Source organism: Anarhichas minor, unplaced genomic scaffold (genome assembly GCF_050575085.1).
Source record: "Anarhichas minor isolate MPS153535 unplaced genomic scaffold, ASM5057508v1 ptg000030l, whole genome shotgun sequence".
Classification (NCBI taxonomy): domain Eukaryota; kingdom Metazoa; phylum Chordata; class Actinopteri; order Perciformes; family Anarhichadidae; genus Anarhichas; species Anarhichas minor.
The window spans coordinates 9,619,190-9,647,182 of NW_027466476.1; the positions used below are offsets into that span (position 1 = coordinate 9,619,190).

Consider the following 27,993-nt stretch of genomic DNA (forward strand, 5'->3'; position numbering starts at 1 on the left):
AACAATAGTGTCCCATGAGTCCCTGAAGCATGACGGAGCAGCAACAACAGTCAAATGTCTGCAGGAGCAGCTAATGGATAGAGCATTGCACAACCGCTAGTTAGGACACACTGTACACACGAGCCAAACTATACTTCAAAGCCTTCTAGGTCCAGCAGGCCACGTTATTTCAATTAGTCTCCAACAAGAAGCCTTCTTCCCCAGCCGGACCCCCACCTATCACTCCCAGGGATCAGCCTCACAGGACCCTGTCAGTCTGCTTCCTTTTTACCCTCCCAACCCACTCGAGCTTTGTTTTAGAAAAGTTGAATTGAGTCAGGTTCAAAGTAGAGGAAAAGACCGCGGAGTAACATGAGATGACGGTCTGTCCGGCGGGCCATGTGGCCGTGCCAGACGATGCATACCTGCTGGTTTGAAGAGGGGGTGATTCTTTAAAACACACACACACACACACACACACACACACACACACACACACACACACACACACACACACACACACACACACACACACACACACACACACACACACACACACACACACACACACACACACACACACACACACACACACACACACACACACTTAAAAAAAAAAAAAAAACCTCGATATCATTTAATGATTCCTTCATTGATTTCTTTCAGGAAAACATTTCTAGAAGCAATCAATGAATGTCTTCAAATACAGATATGTAGCAGTACAAGGAAAACAAGTCGGTGTTGACACAGTTCAAAGCCTTCATGTGACCTCTATGTTACATTTGTGGATTGTTTTTTCTCAGTCACTCAGCGAAACTTTCTTTTGACTGAAGGCTGTGAGCCCACACAAAGGCTGCATATTGGTTCAAAGTCTTTCAACCGAAAAGATGATCAGGTTCGCTTGACATCTGACATGAACATGAACACATCTGGTATTATTTTAAACAGGAGAAGGGAGTGTTGATTGTCATGTAGATATCCCATGTGTAGTATTTATACAGTTCTCTCTCTATCGGAAGACCAGTCATGCAAAAAACGTGAAACAATAAGCATTTTCTTTCCGTCTTTACCTCAATCCTAACCCCAAGCGCCATTTGCCACGGCCTGGAGGTTTTCCAAACAAAACAAGAGGTAAACCATGAGGCCAAACAACACGCCGAAAGCCTAAAGTGCCCCTGAGGGGTTTTCCTGATGAGGTCAACAGGTCAAGAGAAGATTGCTTGTCCTAACAAACAACATATACAATATGATTTCCAAATGCTGGGCTATAAACACATTCGTTGCCACAGGCTGCACAGTTGAAGGTTTCATTGTGGAGCGGAGGGTTCAGCAGGTTTGTTCTTGAGTTACCATCTTGTCCTCCCTTTTCTCTCTGAAAATACAAACGAAAGTAGAGTCACTGAAACAACTTGAGGATTAAAATTATAAGGCAACCAACTAGAAGGAACATTTTTTAAATTCATTTTTTACACCACCACTTCTATTTAGTTATGTTCTCATTTCAGAGCTGATTATCCTCACCTTTCCAGAGTTATTTTGGGGACATAGCCATCCAGTCTGCAGCTCAATATGTGACGTAATGAGGAACGCTTGCTGAATCAAAAGTGACCGCAGGAAAATTGTCTGGTGACCCTGCATCAGGGCAGGGATCATTTTCAATTCGATTCTTAATAACGGCACTTTATTGCTTTTATGAATAGTGTTTCATCAACGCTGCAAAACAGGGACATAAATGCGCTGAGCCCTGCCAGGGTATTTGAACTAGGAATGCATTAGTTCTATTTTTGGCATTTATGTCCACTACCTTTGCAGCGGAGATTAATAAGCTCAGGAGGATCGTCCTTTGAACAAGCAGCGACACGTGTTGCTGAAAGCAAACTGGCTGTTTGATTAAAGCATTTTACTCAATCTGAATCTTATCAGACATAACAATTTTTTTAGATCGTGCATGTTCACGTTCCCCCCCCCCCCCAAGTCTGTCTTAAAACATAAACACACAGTAGGTGCATTGAAAGAGTTCTTGGTCGTCGTAATTGCTCCTCCTCTCTATACTGACCGTGAAAAGGTCCCTTCCTAAAAGCATATTCAATTGGAGGAGATGGGGAGCAAAATCCACAAAATCCTCTCTCTCTGCAAAAATGCACACTGAAGTTCAGCTGAAACGCCAATATGAGGCTTCAACCATTTTGGTTATCTTTCAAAAGTTACGGCCTTTATAGTATTAATCCCCCCCCCCCCCCACCTCAGCTCAGCAGGGTCACAATTCCATTAAATTCAATGGTGCTTTATCGGCATGGAAGTATCAGAAAGTTTCACTTTCCGGGGAAACACGAAGAACGAATTTGTTGCCAAAAGAGAAGACCATCTCAGTGCTGTTGAGCGTTCATAGAAGGTGTCATTTTTCCACAGAACTAGGACTGTGGAAAAAAAAGCAATACCAAGCATGCCTGTGATGAAAGTGGTATTGTTTGCCTGCAGCATATCAGCCAGTAGCTAAAGTGGCGTAAAGAAAAACAACTTTCATGATGAGGGAGGAGGGGAAAGAGCTATTGCCCAATATGTCATCACTTCATCATTTTATCCTGTTAGACATTTGTCTGAAATTGTCAAATTCAGCATATGGATTATTGTGTTATGGCCAAAAATGTTTTTTTGTGAGGTCACAAAATTTAGAAGAAATTCACTCCAGGCGTTCCTGAGATATCGGACGGCCGTAAGAACCCGAAGAAATAATTCCACCGGTATTCCACTCAGAGACCACCATCAATGAGTCAAAGTAATGAGAGGCTTTCAGATCTCAGCACTAATACATGAACATTTGTTGACCCTGTGATATTTTTCAATTTCTGCATTGTCCCATCATATCTATTTCAGATTTCCAGGCATGTTATGGCAGTTTGCTAAATGTGCTTCCTCCTGCACTCGATCCATTTTGAACCCTAGCCAGGTTCAGACAAGCCCCCCCCCCCCCCCCTCTACCTTTTTGATGTGTCATATAGCAGAAATGGAGCAGAAACAAACGCACATACACACAAACAGACTCGCATCTTATGGTGTAATGACTTTCTTACTCCTGTGGTGAGCTGCCAGCAGACCTGTTGAAACCTGCGGCGTAACCCTAGAAGTGGAAAGTACCCCTGCAAGTCTGAGTCTGAGACACAGGTTACTGAGGCACAGGAGGCCTTCGCTATCTACCTGTCGCACACACACACACACACACACAGAATTGTGTAGTATCACTGGTTCTTTCCCCGAGACAGCAACCCAGACATGATCTGAAATCCAGTAAGACCCCCGCTACTTCCATCCTGCTATGCTTCTGATGTTGGGAGGAATCAATGTGTCTGCACTTGTCGGTAGGTGTGTGTGTGTGTGTGTGTGTTCATGCATGTCAGTGTGACCACTCACACTCAAGGAATGTATAAGGTTTCTCTTTCACATAGACTACTGTATACATGCAGCCTCAGTAGGTTTCCTGTCTATGTGTGTGTCTCTCCTCTACAAACTAGCATGTGTACCAACATGTTGCGTGCGTGTGTGTGTGTGTGTGTGTGTGTGTGTGTGTGTGTGTGTGTGTGTGTGTGTGTGAGAGAGAGATCACCTCACTCACATCTGCCGACCTCTTGACACTCTCCGTCTCTTTTCACACCTGGCCTCCCGTGATCAAGGCTTCAGGGGAGGGCAGGTGTGCTCGCTCCTTGCCCTCACGACTTGAAAACACAGCAGTTTCATAGCCCGCCGGCCCCGAGTGCTGCTGGGAGCGGAGGCTGGCTCTTGACTCCTGACATCCATCTTTTTTCATCCTCTGCCGGAGTTACGGCGAGGGGAAAGCCCAAATTAAGTCTATGAGCCCATAAAACGGGCCTTTAATTTGCTTGTATACGCCCAAGGAGTACTGTTAGCCTCTTGTGTCTCTGGACTGCAGTCATGATCCCACAGGGTATATGGGTTTATTTGGTTTGATCAGATCAGAGAGAAATTTCATGAGTAACGGTTAAGAGGCTGGGACATGTTGGACTTCAAACGGGCAGGTGGGATTCATTGCTGTTGTGTCTTTCTTGGCAGTGCAAAAAGAATTTCGTTACTGAGAGGAAATGGGAGGGGAAGAAGACCTTTGTACCGGTTTTCACAAGGTATCAAGTGCCTCCTATTTCCAACATATCATCTATCTATTCACAGACAGAATGAAAGATATACGGGCGGCTATGGCTGGAGACCTACCAAACAAAAAACGAAGCCATTATTTGTTTCCCAATTCAGTGTTCGTCTGACCAGTGGAGGATTTTAGTCCGATCTAATCTATGCAAAGCCACAGAACTCCTTTGACAGAAACAGAAATTTTACCTCGCAGAGCACGGGCGTTGCCGGTCTATCGGCCGCCTCGATCGGTTGGTTTGTTTTTGCTATTGTGTGACTGCGGTGTTTTAAAGGGTTAATTCGGAATCACCCAAGTCACACTATAACTCTAACTCACTACTACATACATACTCATGATTGACCAAGATGCTACATAACGAAGATGACACATTAAAAGCTCCGCCAATGGTTTGAAAATGGTACACACACACACACACACACACACACACACACACACACACACACACACACACACACACACACACACACACACACACACACACACACACACACACACACACACACACACACACACACACACACACACCTATTTTTGTTCAATATATTTACATTATGTAATTACCTGTCTGCATATCAAATACACACAAGGAACTCACTGGAATCAATGCATGTATATGGAATCCAATTCATATTGTAATTGAATCACATTGATATCAGCCTCACGTCAAACTGTGCACTATATTAACTGTATTGCTAACTGTACTGCGAATGGAAACATCTCCTACTGCTTCATATTAAACACGTTCGTCTGACGAAACACGGGGTGCTTTTATTGTGAAGCAGTCACAGGAAATGCGGTGAATGCGCTAACCGCCTTCGTTCATCAAAAATGCTTTTACAAAACAGGTCGTCGTTAATTTTTTGGCAAGAGGGACCAGCCTCAACGAGTCGGGAGATGAAGAGCTGCAGGCGACAGGATGCACACCTACAACTTCTCAGCAAGATAACCGCCTCATTTCACTGTGGAAAACTACTACTGTCGTCTTATGAAAACTGTAACTTTACTGTAAACAGATACAACACTTTCTGACAAAGCAGCTGCTGAAGTGGAGGAAGTAAAACAATGTTTATGTTGTAAGTAGATGGAAGATGATATATGATGGCTGACACCTACGAATGCAGCATTTTTTTAATTGAGAGAAATAATTCATCTGCAGCAGCAATCAAGTGTAAAAGACAAATGGGAGATTATAAATTATAAATCCTAAAACTGATTTTGATAGTATTTCTTGTTTCCTATATTGCAGGGGTATTCAATTAAAATTCACCGAGGTCCACTTCGAGAGAATTTCCTCACGCAAAGGTCCGGAACATCACAATAATGTCTAACTTGCGCAATGATTTAGTACCATATGTATTGAAGTAGCCGAACAGTTGTATTACCGTCTGTATGCAGTCAACAACTGGCTGTCAAATAAATTATAGAGAGTGCAATTGAATAATATCTCAACAATATTTGTGAGTTTTCAAATTGAACTGGATGAATTATAATTAATAATCAAACACATGAATTTAAAGAAATTAAAATATGGACTGGATTAAAGAATAAGTTACATAACAGAAAGCTTTTAAAAATGGTGCATCTTAAAATAAAGTACTTCATTTTAGAAAGATGAACTGAATTGACCTGCAGCTTTAAATTCAGTTCATTCAGGTGTGAAGTCGTGTCACCCAAAAAAGCCACAATATTATATCAACTGACTAATTCCCAAACGCAGGTGCAGGTGAGATTTGGGTGTGGCTATAGTCACCACACAGTACACGGGATGCACTATATTAGCATTTAAATATGAATTTGCAAACATAGACAGCTTAACAATGTTAAAAGGATAATTTGTGGAGTTACTTGCAACAGCTTAAACTTTTGTTGTGACTTGTTGCATGTATGATTTAAAATATCTGCAATCTGCAAAGCAATAGACACATTTTTTTTTGTAATATACAGTGTTATTTCATTACTGCTAATGGCTCATAATGTGTGTCGGTTGTTCCCGACGAATGGAGACAACGGGTCTTCAACGCTATTCATGGGCTGTCGCACCCTGACAAGAGGGCGTCTCAGAAGTTGGTGGCAGCGAAGTTCGTCTGGCACGGGCAGGAAAAGGATGTACGGAGGTGTGCCGGGACTTGTGTGGTGTGCCAGCGCTCCAAGGTGGACCGTCACACAAAGACTCCTTTAGCACAGTTCTCGGTTCTAGAAAGGAGGTTCGATCACGTGAATGTGGACTTGGTAGGACCTTTGCCCCCATCCTGTGGTTTTACACATCTCCTCACAATGGTAGACTGGACCACTGGACCCTGGACCTTCCTCCTGCCATGGCCCTGCTGACTCCCACTGTTAATATCTTTTTTATAATTACTCACATTACTATTTTTATCACCAATACCATTAATGCTCATTACTAACTTTGCTTCTTCACCGGAGTCTCTGTGCTTTCTCTCCTCACAGGTTTCCATGGATCCTGGTGATACCTGGACCCTGGTCTTGCCTCCTGCCGTGGTTCTGTCATATCCACTGAATATGTTGTAACTCTGTAAATGTTGTTCATTCTGTACACATGACATCTGTTGCACTTCTGTCCATCCTGGGAGAGCGATCCCTCCTCTGTTGCTCTCCCTAAGGTCTCTCCCTCTTTTCTTCCCGTTAAAGGGGTTTTTGGGGAAGTTTTTCCTGTTCCGATGTGAGGGTCCTGGGACAGAGGATGTGTACAGATTGTAAAGCCCTCTGAGGCAGACCGTCAGATTTCACTCTGACGACGTAGCATGGCGCTAATTTCTTATAAAGATATTTCATTCGATTGTGGTCAGGCTTCCTGGGGGCCTCCCAACCCATCTCAGTTATGCTGGGATGTGAACTTCTGTTGACGTGAAGGTCTATCACAGGAGTATTCAATTAAAACTCCAAAAGGTGCAGATTGAGAAAATCTCCTCGTGCAAAGGTCCGGATCATTACAATAATATCTAATTTGCGCTATTTAGTGCCATGTATATAGTAACAACGTATGTGTGTAGTCAACAACTGTCAAATCAAATAAAGAAAGTACACATCACATATATTTTAACAATTATTATTCTCAGTTTTCAAATTTAACTGGATGGATTATAAATAATGCATAGAAATACATAAATAAATACATAAAATCATTTCAAGTAAAATAAGGGCTCCATCTAAAATTAAAATACACAAAAGAGAACTTTTGAAAAACTTGCATCTTAAAAGAAAGTGCTTGATTTTAGAAAAATGAATGAAAATGAAAAAGGAAAGAGTTTGGCTGGAGTTAACTTATTTCTTCTGTTTTGTTGAATCCATTTCACATCATAACGGTCTCAGTCAACTTTATAATAAACTATCTCTACACATCTCAACATCTTGCCCTCAGTTCAGACTGGAGTGTTTGCCCAAAAGAGTTATGTTTGGTCTCGTGGTGGCGTTACACATCGGTGCGTTTAATATCGGCCACGGTATCTGAACACATGAGGCAGAGTGGTTTAGTAGTGCCAGCAGGAAGAATGAACAAATAAGAGTCCGTCCATTCTTTGTTAAAAGCTCTTTTTCGAGGTCCACTCGCCGTGTGAAACTGCTTCTCCCACTGCTCTCTCTCCCCCGTCTCTCGACTCACGATGCATTTTGGGATACACATATTCGATTGGCTGAGTAGCATCACGTGAGATGATTTACAACTCGTGTAGCCTAATTGGTCGGTGCGTTTCCTGGACTGCTGACCGAGAGCCGTAAAGGCTGGAAAAGCTGCGCAGGTTAAAATAGAAGCGCTCCGCCAAAATGTATAATTCTCAATAATCCATCAGTTATACGTCCGGGTCCGGATAGGACAGCGTCTGGGTCCGGATCCGGACCGCGGTCCGCCTATTAGTGACCCCTGCTATATTGGATCCCGTAGCACCAGTGGAATAGAGGAATTTATTTTACCATGAAGCGAATCATGTGTGGACCCACCTGTTTTGTTTCCTGTTGTGCAGGTGGATCATTACTCCCATCGTGACCAGCGCTGAGAAGGAACCAACAGCGCCAAGAACAAACCCCACGTTATTAACTGTGAAGATAATAACAACAAAGAAATCAGTCATTGCTATCAGCCATTGATCCTTCTATACAATCCATCCGTCCTCCACAGCTTTTAATATCTGGCTCGATAGAAAAGTCACCCTGGGAAGCATTAGAAGTAAACACATGAGGGGAAAACGATGAGGGAAGAGAAGAGAAGATAATCCTCTGTTAGTCCCACAGTGGGGACAGTTACAGGATTACAGCAGCACAGTGGAGAACGCAACAAGAGACATCCGTAGAGAACAAAACAACAATAAATACTCAAACAGTAAAGGTATAATAAATAAGTAAACCGCAAAAAACAACAAAAGCTAAAAATACAATATAATCAGATTGAGTGGAAGATCAATGAACAGTCAGGGTTCCTTTGAGCAAGGCATCGGGGGGAGCTGCTCAGTAGAGGACTGTGGTTGAAGCTCCTAGGTAAGGATGGGTGTAACAGTTTGTGGCTGAATTACACGATGCATGTTCAGTGTGTTTTATCTGGATAAATAAAGGATTAAGGAGCAAAAAACGTCCAAAAACAATAGCTGTGATTGCGGTAAATGTATTTTATTTAACCCTTTACTTAGCCAGGCTATTCCCACTGCGATCTTTAATCTCTGTTACGAGGGGGTCCTGGACAAGATGGCGGCGTAAAGGTTTCCCCACATTAAAACACAGATACCTAAAGACAAAACAGTAAAAAGTTACAAACAATATAAAAACATAAACAAATGTCACATAAAAGGGCAGACAGACTTAAAACAAACCAGCAATTTGCATCCAAGAATTAAGTGGCTGGACAAGTACAGTCACTGCTTAAATGATCCTTAATCCTGTTTTTGAAATCTTGCATGCTTATAAAATATTTTTTGTTTAAAATGTCTCTGGAGCTCAACCCAGGATGAGGGTGCAAAGGCTTTAAAAAAGATGACGTACCATATTTGTCTTCATGAAGAGCGGTTGCAGCTATTTATTGCTTTTAGCGTCAGTATGAACATAGATAAGGAGGCAGTTTGTGTAGTACGGCCTTATGAATGTCGTAAAATATAAAACGTATAAATGGAAATGTACGGCTTGGTCAGATGTGATTGTTAAATAATGTCACCTTCACTTGTAGTCTATAGCAATCTAACCATCACTTTTCTGTTGTAAATAGATGTCATTAAGCACCTCATATTTTAACACAGGTTATCTTTAATTATACTAATATCAGTGTAAGAATCCATTGCCTTGCTAAATTAGCCTGTGGGCTGGTTAACTGGTGAAAAGTACGAACACTTTTAAAAACCAATTGTACCGTACAACTCAAACTGAAACTTGTAGGGGGAAAGGTTTTTTTAGGTCATGACTTAGGAGACCAATAAAAGATCTCTATCTTCTTGCCAATTTGTTATATATTTACTTCTATTTTTCATGAATGTAGTTAGGTAGCTAGCTAGCGATATAGCAAGATGATGTCCTGAACAAGCTGAACATCAGAACTATTTGAATCACTGACCAAATCTGAGAAGTGGGGGGCGATTCAAGAGGTCTGACACCCATTTGTAGCATTGCCCATTTTGTGTACCTTGATTGGTTAGAACATACATTTCTGTGCATTTAATTGCGACATAATTGTCTTTCCAGGAGATTTGCTTTATTCTGATGTATATATCGTAATTGCACGTTCTGTATTTTACCCACATCACCCACTTCTAAATTCAATAATCATAAAAATGTATCAGTGCAAAATAAAACATTGGCTTCAAACGCACTTAAAGAGCACCTTGCTGGATGGACTGCTTCCATTTGCTGGATTTTCCCACTAGTTGCCTTAACATTGTCTGCACTTACTTTGGTAATATTTTGATCAAATTAGAACATCTGAAATGTTCCTTTGGATCTTGGCAAGTTCAGTGAACTGCTTTCCAATATATTTGACTATTTATACAGTAAACTGAGCCACGAGTTCTTCTTTAAAAGGCAGGCAAGTATACAGACATTCGGAAGAAGATAATTATCAGAGTACCGTCATCCTCTAACGCATGAATGCACGGACATATGTCAAGTGTGGTAGATGTTTGTCAGGTAAGCACTGCAGGTGCTGGTCCTTTTAAAATGCCATCAGGCTTGGAACATCAAACGAACGCAGGCATGCAGAGGCCCAGTGAAATACACACCCACGTGTACAAATATCTCCTGAAGTTTCGAAACCAATCAGTTTCGCTACCCATGTCCAGGCCTTGGAACACGTGGAGGACTGGCAGTCAATCAGTGATAACTTAAAACTTTTTTTTTTCTGCTTGCAAAATCCCAAAGCCATCTCATTAATCCACTGTAACTACTCCCCTCCCGCTTTATTGATCAAAAAGTAAAGCGCCAGGGAGCGATAGCACTCACTTTGGTCCATTACATTTCCAGTGAGAGGCGATTAACACATGACAGACTTCATGGGGTTGGACTGAAAGATGGTGTGCATCATTCATCCAGGCGCCAACCTCTGGGTCTGAAAAGTGAGGCCAATGCGGAAGTGCCTTAAACCTGCATTCTCTCTACTCGCCATCAGGGGGCGGCGACTCTGGTCTTTAAAATAAGTCTGATTGTATAGAAGTCAATGAGAAAATTAACCTACTTCTCTCTTGATTTATCACCTCTAAACATTGTGAACATGTTCATCATTGTTCAATCCCCTACCAGTGTTTGTCTAACAAAGAAATTCTCCCAAACGGATGATACAAATCAGAACTCCAAGACTGTTTCATAACCCTAGCTTCATTCTTCTCACATAGGCAGAGATGGTAATCTTCATAAACTATTTAAATATTTTTTTGTTGAAATTCCCATTACATCCCAACAGCAATCAAGTGATCAAATGCAAGAACAGCCATGTTCGTTGTTTACCTTCATAACGACAATTTGGGGGACGTGGCTTTTGGAGGGAGGCCTTTTTTCTTGCTGACTTGACGACTTTCTTGCTAGATTTAGCAACTTTTGGCGCTAGTGCTGGTAGTGATTTTCATTGGAACATAGATGGCAACACTGGGCTGGGGTTTTCGGTTGGTTGATTAAAAAAATTCTCAAGATTAACCCCCCCCCCCCCCATGTCTTCAAGGGAGGTATTCTTTTTATCAGAGCTGATATCTTAAAATAATTCTCTTGACATTTTTTCCTCCCTGGAAACAGTGTGTGTGTCTCTGTACCAAGCTACTGTTGTCATCCGATATGTGTATCTCACACTGTCTGACTTAATGTGATGGGTGGAAGTATTCTTGGTATTTGAACCATGTGTCAGATGGCTTCAGACTTCAAATGTTCCAAGTACAAACTGAACAAAAACACCCAGTTGCATAATCACACTACAAAAACACGAAAAAAGCAAAGTAGCAGCCAACTAAAACATTTGTTGTGCCTAAACAGGCTTGTTGACTCCTTCCATGGTCAGAGATTCGTACCACACTTTTGGAGGAGTTGATGAATATAAAGTCCACACAGCAGACGCTCTGGAACATGAAAGTGTGTCTACAGGAATTAAACTCAGCTTCAACAGCTAACCTTTCTTGTGGTCTGGGACCCTGAGGCCAGGTATGCGTGTCTCTGAATGTAAATGTGTGTATGTTCTTATCCAACTCCATATCATAGAGATGAATTCTGAGAAACTGAACTCAAAGAAATTGAGATAAATTTTAGCAACTGTCCTAAAATTGAACCCAGAATGTTGGAAACAACTTGGACATGACTCGGTCACCTGTGCGATGATTTAATTTCATTTAAATGTTTCAGAAGCAGCGTCTCTTCAAGCAATACGTTCCGCAAAGGATTTTGTGCTGCCGAGTTGGAATATCGCGCTTCTTTCTCATCTCTGTTGAGTTTATTTATTTACGTCCTTTTTCAGTGATGACTGATTGTCAAACTGGATAACGAAAGAAAACTTTATGGCATTTGCTCTCCGGATGAATTAGTTTAACCTGAGCCAGGCCTTACAACAATAATAACAATCATATCACATTCATACAGGATTAGTAGTACACTATACAGCTGTAAAATAATGATAATATATATATATATCTTTTTTTTTTTTGGGGTATTGGATCAGTACTCTGTATCGGCCGAAGTTTAGACATCGTATCGGGAAGGAAAAAAGGTAACAAATCATCTCTAAACGTGACTGGTTTTAAAGTCTTAAGCTCAAACTCCTCTTCTTCTATGTAAGCTGCATTTACAGTATACCAACCACCTCCGTCTCTCTCCCCCCTCTTATCTCAGGGGAATCTGTGAAGAGAACCACAGGCAGAAAATTGAGTGAGGCTTTGTTTTGCAACCCGCGTCACTGTTTCCTGTGAAAATCGCTCTACGCCTCTCTGGCAGCTATCACCTTTCCTTTAATCACTTTCTTCTCCTCTGCGCAAGGAACTCTATTAATATTATAATGCCATCAAGGTGGGGTGATCCTGTTATTGGTATGCATCCGATACTCAACCAGGGCTATTGTTTTTCAGAAGACCGTGACAAGGCGCAGCCGAGCTAGTAAACTCTATAACCTTATACTTCTCAAGTCTCCCATGGCCCTGTTTGTGCTTAGATCAAAAACAATCCAAGGACTTTCTACCCAAACCCCACCCTCACCTCTCCAATACTCTCGTCTTTCCAGCCAAAGATGTTAACATAGATCATCACAATCCACCACACCCCTGTCTAAAGCGGTTAAAAAAAAAAAAAAAAAAAAAAGCACAAGTACGGCAGTAGGCTATAATCCATCTCAAATAGATGGAGCTTTTAGTGGTGGGAGACAATCATACGGAGATTCACTTTAAATGGAAGGGACTTAGTGTCACCTCTGCTGAAGGCTCATTAAAGTGACTCACAGAAGAAGTCAAACTGGATGCAGTGGCATTTGTTGTTGAGCGGCACAGTGTTTTCATCTCGGCTATGACTGCAATTCTCTGGCTGTTCAGCCTCCACACCGTGCTGCGGTGATTCAGATAAAGGGGAGGAGGAGGGAGGAGGAGGGATCCGTCGGGGCGTCTCCTGCTCGGGCCTGTATTTAGTGTTGTTTACATGGCTAGAGGTCACATTTGAACGGTGGAGGTAACAGCTCATGCAACACCTGCCATGGAGTCCCCCTGGTCATGTTGACAGTTCTTAGCTCTGATTTGTGTAATGAGAGTGCTGGAGCAAGTGTGACCGTTGCCACATATAGCTTTAAAAAAAGGCCCAGCTTTGTAGGTGTGTGTGCAACACGCATGGGTACAGCTGAGGCTCTACCTCACCCTGTATGATTGCTTTTATCTATACGTGCATGTGAATGTATCCATCGCGTGGGACTCTCTCCAGACAAATCCACATCACTTGAACCCTCATAGATACTTTCTAAACTTTCTGTCTGATTAGTCCTCACAGTAAGCCGACAGAAATAACATCAGCAGGTATGGCTTTTTTGCCAGAAAGCATGCCACATGGGCCTGAGTGGTATTACAGCAAACCAGGAAATCCCGACAGTGTGACTTTCAACACCGTCCTAAACAGAGACTCTCTGTTTTCCATTATGCTGTGTTGATGTGATGTATTGTAGTGCACAGCACGCGCCACCAGAGATCGGCCTTCATGGTGTTACAGGCGGCTGGGCTCAGAGCGATGGCGACTGACTGTTCTGGGTTGAGTCTTCTTCGAACTACATGATTGCCACATGATTTTATTCAACTGACAGTCTGCCACCAACATCCGCATATCTTCTTTGTTCTCCGTCGGTACCCGCTGTGTGCCGGGTAACATTAGCGAGTGCGCTGTTGAGGTATCGCGAGTGGGACAGAGGGAACGAGTATAAAGTTAGCAGTACCGTTATAGCTGTGAACGTAGCAGTTCAGTGTGTGTACAATTTAAGCCATTTGTCGGTGAATAAATGACACAGCTCCCGCTGCTGATTTAAGTGAAGGGGGTTAGTCCTGAAGTTAGCTACAACTTGGTTCAGGCCAGGCGGCAACCTCCGGTTCTGAAAAGGGGGTTCAATGCGGAAGGGTCTTAAACTTGCATTCTCTCTACTGGCCAGCAGGGGGCGACTCCTCTGGTTGTAAAAAGAAGTCCGTACTTCTAACTTTACTTCAGTAAACATTGTAAACACGAGTTTATGGTCTCAATCGCTAGTTTCAAGTCTTCTTTAATACAGCATGATGTTCATTTAATAATTATGGCCCATTTAGAGTAAAATAGACCATAAAACAGGGTAAGCTTTAGGGCGTGGCTACCTTGTGATTGACAGGTCGCTACCAGAACCGTATACAGCGTGTCTACCACAGCGTCACTCCTCTGCAGTCCAAATATGGCCACTCACTTCTGTTCACTGGTTTAAAAACAAAAAAACAAGATGCCGATGGCAAAAATGCCGTACTCAAAGCTTCAAAACCGCAGCACACAAACCAATGGGTGACGTCACAACGACTAAGTCCACTTCTTATATACAGTCTACGGCTCAACCTCTTAACTTGAACTGGCTTCTTCTTCTTTTTTGGTTTTATGGCGGGTGGCAAACAGGTTAAGATGCATTACCCCCAAGGTGGGCTGGCTTTTAAGTGACAACTCGAGACAAGCCCCGCCCCCTGTCCACCATCGTATAACTCAGTGAAATGTCAGAAACGTATGAAAAAACAGATACCACCCAAGCCTAATGTCACTGTGAGCTGTAAGCCAAAGGAGAAATGAAAGAAATAACAAAAACCATCACCTGACTTAATCAGAAACATTCCTAAACGGCGCTGCACTGGATAACCAAGTTAGGAAACTTATATGTTTACCTAATGAAGGAGCCAGGATCGATTGTGCCCAGCTGTGACCCAGCACGATACCTGGACCTCAATATCTGCCATATGAAGTTGATTCTCCCCCGATTACTATCAAGAGGAAGTCTCTGTTTGCAGTTCTAGCAAGGAAATGATGGAGGCCTGGGGTGAAGCCATGAAGGGATGCAAGAGGAGGTGGATCGCAAGTCAAGTAGCTTCGTTTCTTCGTTGCTTCATCTCACTTCACTTAGGTTTCAATCATTTTAGGGTTTTGGCTTCATCGACTGAGAGTATGGTTCTTTTTAATATTATTACCCAACTACGTGATTAAAGATGTAATTTCATCCAATCTTTCTGTGCCGTTACCACTTACTTCTCAACGTTTTCTAAAAACCAGCCTGCTTCACACTACACAATAGCACAAAAAGAGGAAAACGTCTGCTCAGTCACACGAGGAATTTAGTAGGAAATACTGCCGCCTGATGGCGACAGTCGACGACTACAACAACACTCTCAGAGAGTTCACAGTAGGGATGATGAATGAAACCCTCAGACGGACCCAGGTGCTTCTAATTTACAAACAGAAAGCCGAGCCAATCCAGGTTAAGAAGTTTATAGCTTTGTAGCTAATGGGCTGCATGAGCAACCCAGAGCCGACCCCATTGGATCTTTGCGTTCAAAGAGACTGGATGAGAAGAAGAGGAGTCCCAAAGTCCCTCTTTCGGTGTTTATTAGAGGGCGCTGCCAGTCATGCAGAATATAAAACATGTGAGGAGTTAGTTAGTAATTAAAGTAAGTGAGTAAAGTAAATACATGCATGTAGTGCCTTTCTAGAGCAATCGTGGGAAACTGTTTCACGAGTGAATAAAAGAGAGAGAATAACACATATAACACATACTTCACACACTGACTAGAACGATACAGGCGAAAACCAACAAGGATGAAAAAAATAATGGTTTTTCATGTTTTAACCAAATTTAAATTAAATCATGGAAATACGCTGCACTTAAGACTTCTAACATTGCTGCAGCCTTTGGTTTTCTATGTCGTATATGAGTTAACGTGCTGGAGATAAATAATTATTTTCAATATAATAATGTCATTGCTATGTGGTAATACCAGGAATCTCTGCCCGTCTGTGTTTAAGATAAAGTAGATTTGGAAGTTTGTTAAAATGATATAATTCACTTTGAACTTTTCGGTGTCCTTGGGGGTTGATTTCCAAAAACACAGCTCATGAATGCGATGCTATCCTGCTGCTGGCTCTCAAAACTCTGATGTCAAAGGATCTGTTAATGTACCACCAAGGTTTCTAGGTATTGTTTATCGGGCAGGTAATATTTATAGTAGACTTAATAGAGACGAGCTGTTTCATATTAGAACCAACCTGTTATACAGTAGGGGGGCTCTCCAGTCCAGGTCCCATCATCCAGACAAGTTCGCTCTGTTGAACCGTACAGCATGAAGCCTTCATTGCAGAGGAAGCTCAGAGCGTTCCTCTCTAGGTATTGTGTTCCATTCTTCTTCCCATTCCTGGGTGTGGGGAGCCAGCCACAAGACACCACTAAAGGAACAGTAACAATAATCAATATTAAATCTTTAAGCGGCCGTTATTAGTGACAGTCAAATGTTTTTTTGAGAGATATGCAGATGTATAAACATAGATAACTTTTTTTCTTTCTTATGGCTAGAGATGCACTAATGTCAGATACCAGGCCGATACCGACTCATCGGGTGGATCGGAGAAAATAGGGCCATGTTTATATTATATACACTACTTTTAATAATAAATAACTGTTAAATAAATGTATATCAATTCATCCATTGTTTCATTTTGTTTTACAAAGTCAAAGTAGTAATGTTTAAGTCAGGCCAGATGTTGCCTTCCACATTAAAGAATGATCCCAGCTTATACATTAAACACTAGTATTGGATGGAGACTCGATATCGTCCGATACCCAAAGCCCAGGTATCGCTATCCAGACTAAAAAAAGTTGTAATTTTCCAGCAAGTCATTATCTATCTTAGTACAAAAAGAACAACAAACATGAATGATACACTTGCACTTTGGCAATAACACACAGGTCTTGTTTCACATGGCGCTGTACCTGGCTCCAGGGCTTCCATCAGGGCCTGGTGATTTAGGTAGGCCCCTAGTGTGGCGTTTCCCATTGTGAGGCTCCGAGCGGTCAGCGTATCATATTTACAGAACTGTGCTCCTTCTCCAAAGCACATCGTCAACATGTCTGCCACCAGAGGGTCATCCGGCCTCTCAGGTAGAGAAAAGGCGGGAACAAAAGCAGCATCGTGGCTTGGTGGTGAATAGTAGGTATCCAAGAGGTACTTTGAGTCATACGTGAAAAGGGAGGAGTCCTTTGAAATGTTCCCTGTGGATACAAATAAAACAAAACACCAGTTAAGTTGTGCAGCTAAGTTGTGCAGCTACAAGTTTTAAACTGATCCTAAACCAACTCAAATTAATGTCAATAGTTGTAGTTGAGATGTCGGAAGTATCCAAAATCACACAACTTATTATTGCCAATGCAGCATCTATCTTTGACCAATCAGACTGTTTGGCTTAAACTACCGATCCTCTAAAACACGGTATCAAAAACGAGAGAATATGAGGCACGCTATAATTTGGAGATAAGAGCATAAATCTGAGAGCTCAGTGCAGGACTCACACACAGCATGCCGTCATGGTTTTATTTTGGGCGCAGACCTTGATGCATACAAAAATATCCGCAACATTAAATCTATTAGTTCCCACAAGCTTAAGATGGGTGTTTGCTGCACTTAGACGGAAGCATGTGCTTTCAGTCAAAAGGTCAAGCGCATGAAAAGTCGTTCCGAGGGATTTGTACTGTAATTAAAGCCGAGACATTATCATCGTGTATGTGTGCGGTCTGGCCCCAACTGGTGTTCCAGAGAAGTGGTTTCACTGGCACTGTGTGGTCGCAGCGCCCGCTATCTCTCTGTAATCTACTGAAGCTGCGCTAACTCTTAACATGTGCCTTGTTTTCTTCCCGTGCCCCCTTAAAACGTTTCTCGAAGCCTTCAGCCAAACGTGGCTCAAGTATGGTAGTCGTTAATAAAGACACAATGATGGGTAATTATTAGTGCGTCTCTAGTCCAGGCGTGGCCAAACGTTTTTGATTGTGGGCCATATACAGAAAAATACAAGTAGTCACGGGCAAAACAATAGTAAATGCGTAGTTTTCAACCCATTTAAATGCAATAAAATCGGTGTTTCTAGACCAGAAAACCTGATGTGCCACAGAAAATCCAGTTTCTATCAAATAACATCACTACCAAACAGTTAAACGTTTGACATTACATTAATTTATTGGTGTGACCACATATTATATAACTATTTCTATACCTGTTGCTCTTAAAGTAAATTTAAAATAATACTTTTAAGTACTTTTAAACTCTAATACACTGACTGGCACAACTGTCCACTTGACATATTATGATGTTGTCTAAATCTCTTCAGTTAACAGGCAGACATTTGCCGATATTGGTTTCTGCTCATGGCCTTAGGGCCCACCTGAAAGATTACGATGCAAATGTAAATGTAAGAGGAAAATCTGTAAGTCTGATATTAAGATGTAATAAACACAACAGGCAGAAATAGTAAAATGTTGGTCATTTGGTAGTTTGGCCAGAGCTCTACTTTCTCTATCTCTCTTGTGCTGATTTGGAGTGAAAACTGATTATTTCAGCATTGATCAAAATGACTGATGTTCAACAGTCTTTCACACTCACAGCCAGCTCCAAAGGTGAAGATTTCCTCCGGCGTGGCGTCGGCTGAGGAGATGATCTCTCCTCGTTGGGTCAACAGGTCATCCGATGGGTCAGAGTTCATCCGGCCGAGGAGACCCTGAGTGTGGTTGGTGAACTCTGTGGGCAGCAGGACGGTCGCTGCCATGGCTCCTTCGTGTACACGAACCTCAACGCCGACTCCAGAGAGGAAGATTACCGTCACATTCTGAAGGCCGGGGGCGAACACAAACACTCCTACGAAAGAGACAATGGGTTTGTATTCTCATCTTTAATATTGATTTTAGGAAAGATGGCAACTAGAATTAACCGGTCAGGAGTGTCTGAATCATCTCACCCTGGAGGTCCATCCATCTTTGCTCGGTGAAAGGTAGGACCTTCTGGTTCTTCAGCACCTGAAGCTGGCCCTCGGCTAGACGCACCTCGATGACATCAGAGGCCTTCTCCTTCATAGCCACTGATGACAGCCGTGTGGCTTTGGCCAAGGTACCTTGGTGGGCGACATAAACATCACACTCTTACAGATAGTTAACTTGACTATGTAGTACGTGTGCTGAAGTAAAGAACCATCCTATGCTCAAAGTCTCAAGTTTGATTTTACTGATCTAATGAGAACGTTAATGACATCTGGCCATCTGCAGTCACTTTGCCCACAGCTGTTGTTTAATGGCTTGGAGGAAATTCTAAACAATGAAGTTGTTCTTCACCACGTCCGACCCCAATAAAGACTGACCAAAAACAAGAGGGAACTAAGGAAATGGGTCATTTCACAGCGCCAACATGTTTCACTCACACAAGGACATGACATCACTTCCTTGCAGAACTGCGTAAAAGATAAGAGGGAGCCTTAAAACACATGAAAGAGAAGAGTGCAAGCAACAACAACAAAAAAGACAAACTACAGCAAGAAATACAAAGGTCATTATGTCTGAGTGAACTCTGGAGGCAGGCAATCAATCTTGTGACTGCTTAAATTTTTTTTTTTTAAAGAGACGGTCTCTCCACAGAAGTATTGGAACACGTTTCATCCAAACAAAGCTGCTACAGTAGCAGCATGGGGATGAAAGAGGGGACACAGACGGGGCTTTCACGTCAAACGTGGACTCACCGTTCTTAAGTTTCACCTGTTCTGTTCTGGCCTGAACACTCAGCTCTCTGTCCGCCGAAGACACAAGGCAGAACTCTCCTTTGCCATTGAAAGTGTAGCCGAGGCCGTCGAACGTTATGAAATGCGGATCCCCGAGGACAACACCTGTGAGGCGCCGAGAAACAAATCACCGATGCGTTTACGACAAATACACATTTTGGCACAAACTATGTTTATTTGGAATAGTACACAGATGATCTCTCACTCTCATATCAATATGTGACTTATTGTTGCGTTTACAGTGTCTGGAGAGCAGGTCGTCAAAACACGATCCAAATATTAACTCTCAGCCGCAGTCTGTAATCCATTTACTTCTCCTGCAAACTGATCTGGTATTACCTGCTGCTGTAATGTCTGGAGTGTGTGTGTGTGAGAGTGTGTGTGTGTGTGTGTGTGTGTGTGTGTGTGCGTGTGTGTGGCCACGCAGAGGCAGTTAAACAAAGATGAACTATTTCTTGCAGTTTGTGATGTACTTTTTTTACAGTCTTAGTTTTAAAACAAATTCAGCTAACCAAAACCAGAATCAAGACTCTATATTAACGTATTAATAAGTTTGATGTTAACAAATATATGATCTTTTCCAAAATGATGATGACATACAAACAGACTATTGATTTGACGGTAGAACCTAGAAAAAAAAAAAACGTTCACGCAGGAGAAAAGCTTTGTTTCATTTTCAGATGTTAATGTCGACCAACATTGTAAACCACAAACCTGAAGGATCAAGATAGCTGAGCAAGTGATGCACCACAAACCTGTTCCAGCGCAGGCCCGGCCTACATGCTGTCTTTCAGAGGCTGTGGCGGGCTCAGTTTTAAAGCTAGAGTGAAGATACTGGTAACATTTAAAACAAGACAACCCTAATGAATCCATTGTTAGCAGCCATGTCATGCTAGTTAGTCGGGAAGAATAAATAACGGTCCAAAGTTACGCAACATGTTTCCCAAGTTGTCAAAAAAGGTAATATTTTGCATCAAATCTGTGTACCAAATGGTATCAACCCCAAGATTGCTGTCAGGGGAATGGCCATCACATACTTCCATCATAATATTTTAAGCCCTTTTACACTTTATTTTAATTACATTTTAGAACACCTCGATACCACTTCAATGTGGCATATACTGTTACCTCCCCCTGAACAAGCCATCCCCCACCTGGAGGAGGTTAAAGCTTAGTTTCTACATTTGAGTAAATATTTCTCAGCCAAATCAAATTGTTTACAAGATATTCAACCTTCGTTTCTTTATAATGCTAAATGTAATACTTGACTTGTTTCTTTACAGGGCGTGTACAAAGGCAATAAAGTAGGCCATGAATATGATACGAGTTTACCGATAATTACAATCCCTCCTCGGCATTGTGGAGGTTGGTTTATCCCTTTTTGACATGACTTATGAATAGTCTCACCGGCTCTTGGGGGCTGGTAGTTGCGACAACCGCTAGACGGCCGATGGTTGAAGTAGATGTGGCAGTGGTCAGACCACAGGCAGCAGTAGTAGAAGCTTATGACATCGTAAAGCCAGTGGGAGTACCCCGGCACCCGCGGCGGCTCCCTGTACGGAGGCGAGCCCCAGTCGTGAGCCCTGTCTGGGGTGCTGCCACCCATCGAGTCTCCCGTCAGCACCAGAGCGCCTGCGCTGTCATAGCAGCACTGCTGCCCCGATCCATGTCTAGGACTGGAAATAGGAGAAGAAAATCCTGTCAAAAAGTGAAGAAAGTGCTTCTACTTTCACTTAAAAATGTGAGCTGTCCTCTTGTGACTCCTACCTGGCCTGAACTGCTCTGACGCAGTGGACACTACCCGGGTGATAAGTGCACACACTGCCCCTCTCAATGTCACAGCTATAGTCGGTCTGAAGTCACACAGTGAATAAATATCTCAGTCAGATAATGAATGTGATTTAATGTTATCTGGCAATTAATACATTTAGGTTCAAGAATCAATACTTATTGATCAGTGTCAATGCTGCTGACTTTAACAGACCTGGAAGTGCCCTTAACGCTGATCACATATGATTCATCACAAAGCATGTTCTCTACTATGTAATTGAATCACTGCAGTGCTTTTGTTTACTTCCTGAAACTCAGGCTCACTAATCACAAGGTGTCTCTCATCGTTTTAGTATAATTCTGTGTCATTTTAGAATATATTTACCAGATAAATTTGACCTCGAAAACATAATTCCTTTTCTGATTTATAATATTTATCATTATCTCCGACTTGAACTATAACAGGAACTGCGCATAATCTTTCATGTTAAAATTCTTGGTCTGATATTTAATTTTCGAGAGACGAAGCATTTATTCACCTTGACCAACCTTGTATTGCTTTCATATTTTCTCTCTCTCTCTCTCTCTCTCTCTCTCTCTATTACTCATTAAAGTAATTCAGATTATAGCTACGACTACTTCTTCAAATGAAAGAACTAAAATAATAAATCATAACAAATTTAGATTAATATAATGAATACCAGAGTCACTGACGTGCACTCACATGAAACCTGCCTGTGTCCGCTCGGGCCTGTGCCAGAGTGCAAGGACAGTCAATGAGCTCGTCCAGGAAGAAGGGCAGCTTCCTCTCCAGGACGTCCCACTGCAGACACTTTCTCTTGGCCCAGGCTGCCGAGTCATCTCTGAAAGGCTGCTCCAGGTGCCAGGCTAACACATGACCTCTGCTCCAGAGCCCCTGCACATGCCTGCAATACCAATCGACTAAATCATTCAAATATAATCTTAAAATCAAAGTTCAAGCTAGGGCTGAAAGTAATTAAGTGATGAATATTGTGTCTAATAATCGACTAATGGTACAGTCAAAAAAAAAAGTCCACAAATTTCGAAGAGCAAATCCTCACATTTGAGAAGCTGGAGCGAGCAATTAATCAAAATGTTGTTGATACATTTTCTGTCAATTATCTAACCGTTTATCCAAAGAATGTTTTCAGCCGTCCGTGATACAAATATGGGCGGAAAGAAAATGTGGGCGGAAAGAAAATGTTTCCATTGGATGTGGGACATTGCTAAAATGCTTGGCGTGTATTATGCATACCTTGCTCCATCTGGCGTCGAACTAGCAGTGATGCGGATATTCCCCAACTCCCAGTCAGAGAAACCCTTTGAGGGTTCGGGGAGGAAGCCGAAGGCACCAGTGTTGGGCAGATTCCTGCCGAGTGAGCGCAGATAGCTCAGCTCGGCCTGCAGAGGAGACGATCCGTTCGTCCCTGCCTCTGTGCTCCTGCTGAGCTCTCTGTAACCCCACAGCTCTATGTTGACCTTCTCTGCTCCAATCAAAGAGCTATTCCATGTCATCTTAAGCCGCCCTGCCGCGTTCGGCGTGCCGTAGTATTGCCACTGTGTTGCATTCACCAGGCTGACTTCAAAGGCTCGGTCTGCTTTACTGGGGTGGACTAGCACAGTGAAAACCAGAAAACATTAAGGGGACACACAAGTAAGCAGTTTTGTGTGTAACCAGATGTTTTGTTGATCCAAAGTCAAGGAGAGACAAGAGAAAATAACTCAATAAAATGCTCAATTTGCTCAATGAGAACTCTTTATGAAACAGTTACAGTTGCATAAATAGTGGCTTCTCAGCAGTAATAATTACTGCAAAATGTGTCCGTCATTTATTCTTTTCAAAGTAGCAGTTAATACAAGAGATGTGTAAAGAACAAATCTTGGTAAAAATGGCATCTTACCAGCCATTTAAAAAATGTCTCACTGATCCTAAATCAATAATGTATAATGGATTCTAAATTCAACAAATCACTTAATTGTTTATATTTTAATAACATACCTGACAAGTACTCTCCACATCTGTCGAAATGTGTTCCATCTGTCGAGACGGTAAATGGAATCCAACCCGTCTCGTACAATAAAGGAGAGACACAGTAGCCGCGGCCTTCAGCATCAAGAAACCCTTCTTGTTCAATCTCATCCTTGAATCTGTGACAGAAACAGACACACAACACTACTACTTTGTCCTTCATCATTTGGGTTAGTAGAATAACCATTTCAAGTACTTTCATACAACATAACAATTAAAAACATTCAGAACAGAAAATGTCTGTCTAATGTTGGTATTCAAAGTTGTATTAATACTGAAATATCGAAGAATTAAATATGCCATTAAGCCACCATTATCTGTTCTTTGTACCGACAGCCTGTTTCCAGTTGCTTTAACTACAGGAATATAATGAAGACGTAGAGCTTACATGAACAGCACACTTTATAATCATGTCCATCATTTCATCATTCATTTGTTTTGTGACACTACCTCAATGAACGAAAAAGTCCACCGACATGTTTTGTGCTTAACATCTACAAAGTTTGTAACAAAGTTTGCGAAGGTTCTGAAAACTCCTCTTTGCAACCTACTGCAAAGCACATGCGCTGCACAGTATATGCTGTATATGTTTAATGTAAATAATCCCATGATGGAGGTATGCCAGGTTTAGATCATGACGTGCGTCAAAAGGTCACTCGTAGACACACACCTGCAGACAAGGCGCCCACCAGGACGAAGGACCAGACCGAGGATCCTGAGAACTCTTCCACCCAACATGGAGCTGGAGTGAGGCCTCACCTGGAAACAGGACTGATCGTAGTCTGCACAGCAGTTCAGCAAAGATACACAGGTTGCACGGCAGGAGCATTCCTCCAGTATATCCCCACACTTTCCCCTGCATGTTTGACCTGGTGAAAAAAACAGAAACAAATTAAACAAGGAAGTCAAATGCTCCTAAAATCCTCAAATAATAAAATAGAAATAAATCTATGAAATCTATGAAAATTATATTCTATACCTAGTGGTGGAAGAAGTAACATTAGCAATACCACAATGTAAAAAAAAGTAAAACTACAAAAGTATTAGCATTAAAATATACTGAAAGTACCTAAAGTAAAACTACTCATTATACAGAAGGGCCCATTTCAGAATAATACCATAATTATTGATGCATTAATAATTTTTACACTGCTGCTGGCTCATTTTAAGAACGTAATATACTACTAGCTGATCGACCTTATCACATCTTGTAAAATTCAAGGTTCCTTTCCTCTATGCAAAAGTTGAAATAGAAATGGTCAAATGAATTCAAACAGCAGCTCATATTCATCTTTAGTCCCTAAAATACCTTTGAAAGTGACTTACCAGCTGTTTCAGATGAGCACATAAGAAAGATTCCACAGAGAAAAATGGTCTGTCTCAAGTTTGCTCTCATGTTTAACTCACAGAACAAATAAACACTGCGTCCACACACCTACCTGTGCAAACACATACCTGTACTGCACCTCGCTCGCCTGAAAACCTGGCATTGAGGTGTGCAGGGTATCAAAGGTCATTTAAAAACCAACTACATGGGTTTCCAATGGCAGTTAGAAAGTTATAAATTAACAGACGTTAGTTCAACGTAGGTCGTTCATTTTCAAAAACATTCTTCAGGCGTACCAACACACAATATGCATGCTTCACAACACCCACACTGTTATGTTTATAATTTCGTTTTTAAGCATTTAAACTTGGATTTTTAACTACATCGTTAACGCCTGCGTTCATTCTCGTTGTGGCAATATACTCTCGCGATACGCTGCGCGATTTGAGCATTTTGGCGCATGTGCAGTTCGTGTCTGTCCACATCTCTCTGCAGTGCCTCAGAAATAAATCGGAGGAGGAAGAGGGTGGTCATCAAATTTAATAAAACTGTCTTATGTTGTTTTTAAATTCGTCCTGGATCATCTCTGCCACGTTAACCGCGACCAGAACCAGAATGGAGGAAGAGTAGGGGGTCAAAGAAATGGCGTATTTCTTAGTCAACTAGCAAGCTAACCAGCTAGCTGACGTTAGCACCAGGCTACCATAGGCAGCAGCATCAGTACTGTTGCTGCTTATATTAAAATATAGGAAAATGTACTTTCTCTACACAATCATCGCGTCTTTAGTTGCCTTTTTCATTTTGAAATGGATGAAAAAGAGGAGGTATTGCACCGATGTGAAAAGACTTAATGGCAAAACAGTTCTTATCACAGGTAAATAAACATGTCTTGCTTATTGCTGCAAATTCAAAGTACATTTACTCAAGTACTGTACTTAAGGACGATATGTACATAATGTATTATATTAAGATAAGGAGGAACTTTACCAGCTGCACCATTAAAGTGATGAACACATTCATTCATCAATAATTGTAATTCAACAGTATTAATACATATCATTTTCTGAAATGGGCCATTCTGCATAATCTGTACTTTTACTTTTGGTACTTTTAGTATATTTTGATGCTGATACTTTTGTACTTTTACCTTTACTAGGACCTTTAGTTGTACGAGTGATTTTACACTGTCGTATAACTACTTTAAGTAAAAATCTGAGCACCACTGACACCAAAACATCTTCAAGTCACAACCCTCCTATCAGCACTTACGACGCGTGATGAATTCACCATTTTTGGTCTATTTGCTCTTTGCAGGTGGGAATTCTGGCATTGGCAAGGAGTCAGCCATCGCCTTGGCAAGGAGAGGCGCCCGCGTCATCGTGGCTTGCAGAGACCCTGACAAGTCTGAGAAGGCTGTGAGGGAGATCAAGTTGAAGAGTCACAGCCTTAACATCCTTCACATGGAGCTGGATCTCGCCAACCTGCGGTCTGTGAGGGAATTCTGCAAGGACTTCCTCCAGAGAGAGAAGAGGCTTGACATCCTGATCAATAATGCAGGTGAGGTTTGTCCAACACATGGAGGACTCTTGATTCGTTAAAACAATATCGCCAGAGAAGGAAAGGAGTTAACCAGCATTAAAAGATTATGTTAAGTTTTTCCTTGTCAGGGATCTCAGCATAGAGTGTTCTGTATACGTCTCTACTTCCTCCACCTCCGTGTTTTGACCTCTTTCCTCACCTTCTGTGGCGCTTCCTCAGGCATGCCCGGCGTCCTCGCCTGGACGGACGACAACTTCAGCATGTGTTTTGGCGTCAACCACTTGGGTCACTTCCTCCTAACCAATCTGCTCCTGCCTCGCCTGAAGGAATGTGCCCCCAGCCGCGTGGTCACCCTCACGTGCTCCAGCTACAAATACCAGAAGCTGGACTTCCAGGACCTCAACTACAACCTGCTGCCCTTCTTCACCTACTGCCGCAGCAAGCTGGCTAACATCTACTTCAGTCAGGAAGTGGCCCGCGTCGCTGAAGGGAAAGGAGTGACCTCCTATGCTGTGCACCCTGGTAAGAGGGGCTGCTAAATTCCTGCTTCTTGTTTTGAATGGGTCTGTTTTAAGATAAGTGCTGTGTCAATAAATGTACTTTCTATTAATACCTTCATATTATATTTATTGTAAATGTATTTATTTACAATCAACAGTTTTTATTTGAATTGAAGTACTTAGGTTTGGTCTATGTACAGCGTGCAACAGCAGACTGTTTACACTGAGATAACAGTGTGTGTGGTTGTGTCAGGCCATTGTGGTCAATAGTGATCATTGAGCAGTGCTTCTTTATGACGACATTGTATATATTTACTGGCCTTTTGCATTATTGTTGTATAGTACCTTGTAATTTACTAGATCAGCCACAAGCGGACATTCATATCTGGTCATTTAAGTTTTTTCTCAATTTAATTCATCACAATATATAAACTTAAATCGAGATGTAAAATGACTCGTGCCGAACTAGAGGATTTATCATATTGCCAAACCTGAACATAAATATATTCTTTATATCTCTGCTTCCATGTGTTGCTCCAGGTTTTGTCCAAAGCGGCTGGACGTGCCACTACTCCATCCTGTTCCGCATGCTGATGCAGGTGATCATGTGGATGTTTTTCGTGCCGTGCGAGATCGGGGCTCAGACTGTCGTCTACTGTGCTGTGTCGGATGAAGCTGCCAAACACAACGGGGGCTACTTCGTCGACTGCCGACCAGCTACTCTGCGTCCGTTCGCAAGAGACGCCGGTGTGGCAAAAAAACTCTGGGAGGCCAGTGAGAGACTGGTGAAACTGGCCTGATGGTGGAAACTGGGGGAAGCTCATCCTTAGATTTGTTTAAGGTTGTGTACGTTTTTCATTCCGATGTAAATATTTTGTTTTATGTGTTTGTCTAATTTAAGAGGAAATGTTTTGCACAAATAAAAGACTTTACAATGATG

At 42.0% G+C, this 27,993-nt stretch overlaps 2 protein-coding genes across 2 annotated transcripts; one reads left to right on the plus strand and one right to left on the minus strand.

The window, feature by feature from the left end:
• Positions 1-610: 610 nt before the first annotated feature.
• susd2 (sushi domain containing 2) lies at positions 611-27,983 on the minus strand. The gene is made up of 14 exons (XM_076104835.1): positions 26,284-27,983; positions 24,358-24,556; positions 23,658-23,806; positions 22,914-23,271; positions 22,362-22,563; positions 21,635-21,720; positions 21,275-21,543; positions 19,829-19,972; positions 19,058-19,210; positions 18,706-18,957; positions 17,046-17,324; positions 16,325-16,501; positions 8,093-8,189; positions 611-1,351 (listed from the first exon to the last, which is right to left on the minus strand). The coding sequence occupies exons 2-14, from the start codon at positions 24,423-24,425 to the stop codon at positions 1,306-1,308; spliced, it is 2,280 nt and encodes a 759-aa protein (XP_075960950.1). The 5' UTR covers positions 24,426-24,556; positions 26,284-27,983; the 3' UTR covers positions 611-1,305.
• LOC142964494 (retinol dehydrogenase 14) lies at positions 25,493-27,991 on the plus strand. Its single transcript, XM_076104836.1, has 4 exons — positions 25,493-25,888; positions 26,329-26,571; positions 26,773-27,075; positions 27,594-27,991. The coding sequence occupies exons 1-4, from the start codon at positions 25,768-25,770 to the stop codon at positions 27,851-27,853; spliced, it is 927 nt and encodes a 308-aa protein (XP_075960951.1). The 5' UTR covers positions 25,493-25,767; the 3' UTR covers positions 27,854-27,991.
• The last annotated feature ends 2 nt before the right edge of the window (positions 27,992-27,993 follow it).

Coding starts and splice junctions, on each gene's coding strand:
- LOC142964494 (XM_076104836.1), top strand. CDS start 25,768: ATGTACTTTCTCTACACAATCATCGCGTCTTTAGTTGCCTTTTTCATT. Junction 26,572..26,772: donor CATCCTGATCAATAATGCAG/GTGAGGTTTGTC, acceptor GCGCTTCCTCAG/GCATGCCCGGCGTCCTCGCC. Junction 27,076..27,593: donor CTCCTATGCTGTGCACCCTG/GTAAGAGGGGCT, acceptor GTGTTGCTCCAG/GTTTTGTCCAAAGCGGCTGG.
- susd2 (XM_076104835.1), bottom strand. CDS start 24,425: ATGTTGGGTGGAAGAGTTCTCAGGATCCTCGGTCTGGTCCTTCGTCCT. Junction 23,272..23,657: donor ATGTGGAGAGTACTTGTCAG/GTATGTTATTAA, acceptor TCACTGTGCTAG/TCCACCCCAGTAAAGCAGAC. Junction 19,973..21,274: donor CTACCAGCCCCCAAGAGCCG/GTGAGACTATTC, acceptor GGCGCCTCACAG/GTGTTGTCCTCGGGGATCCG.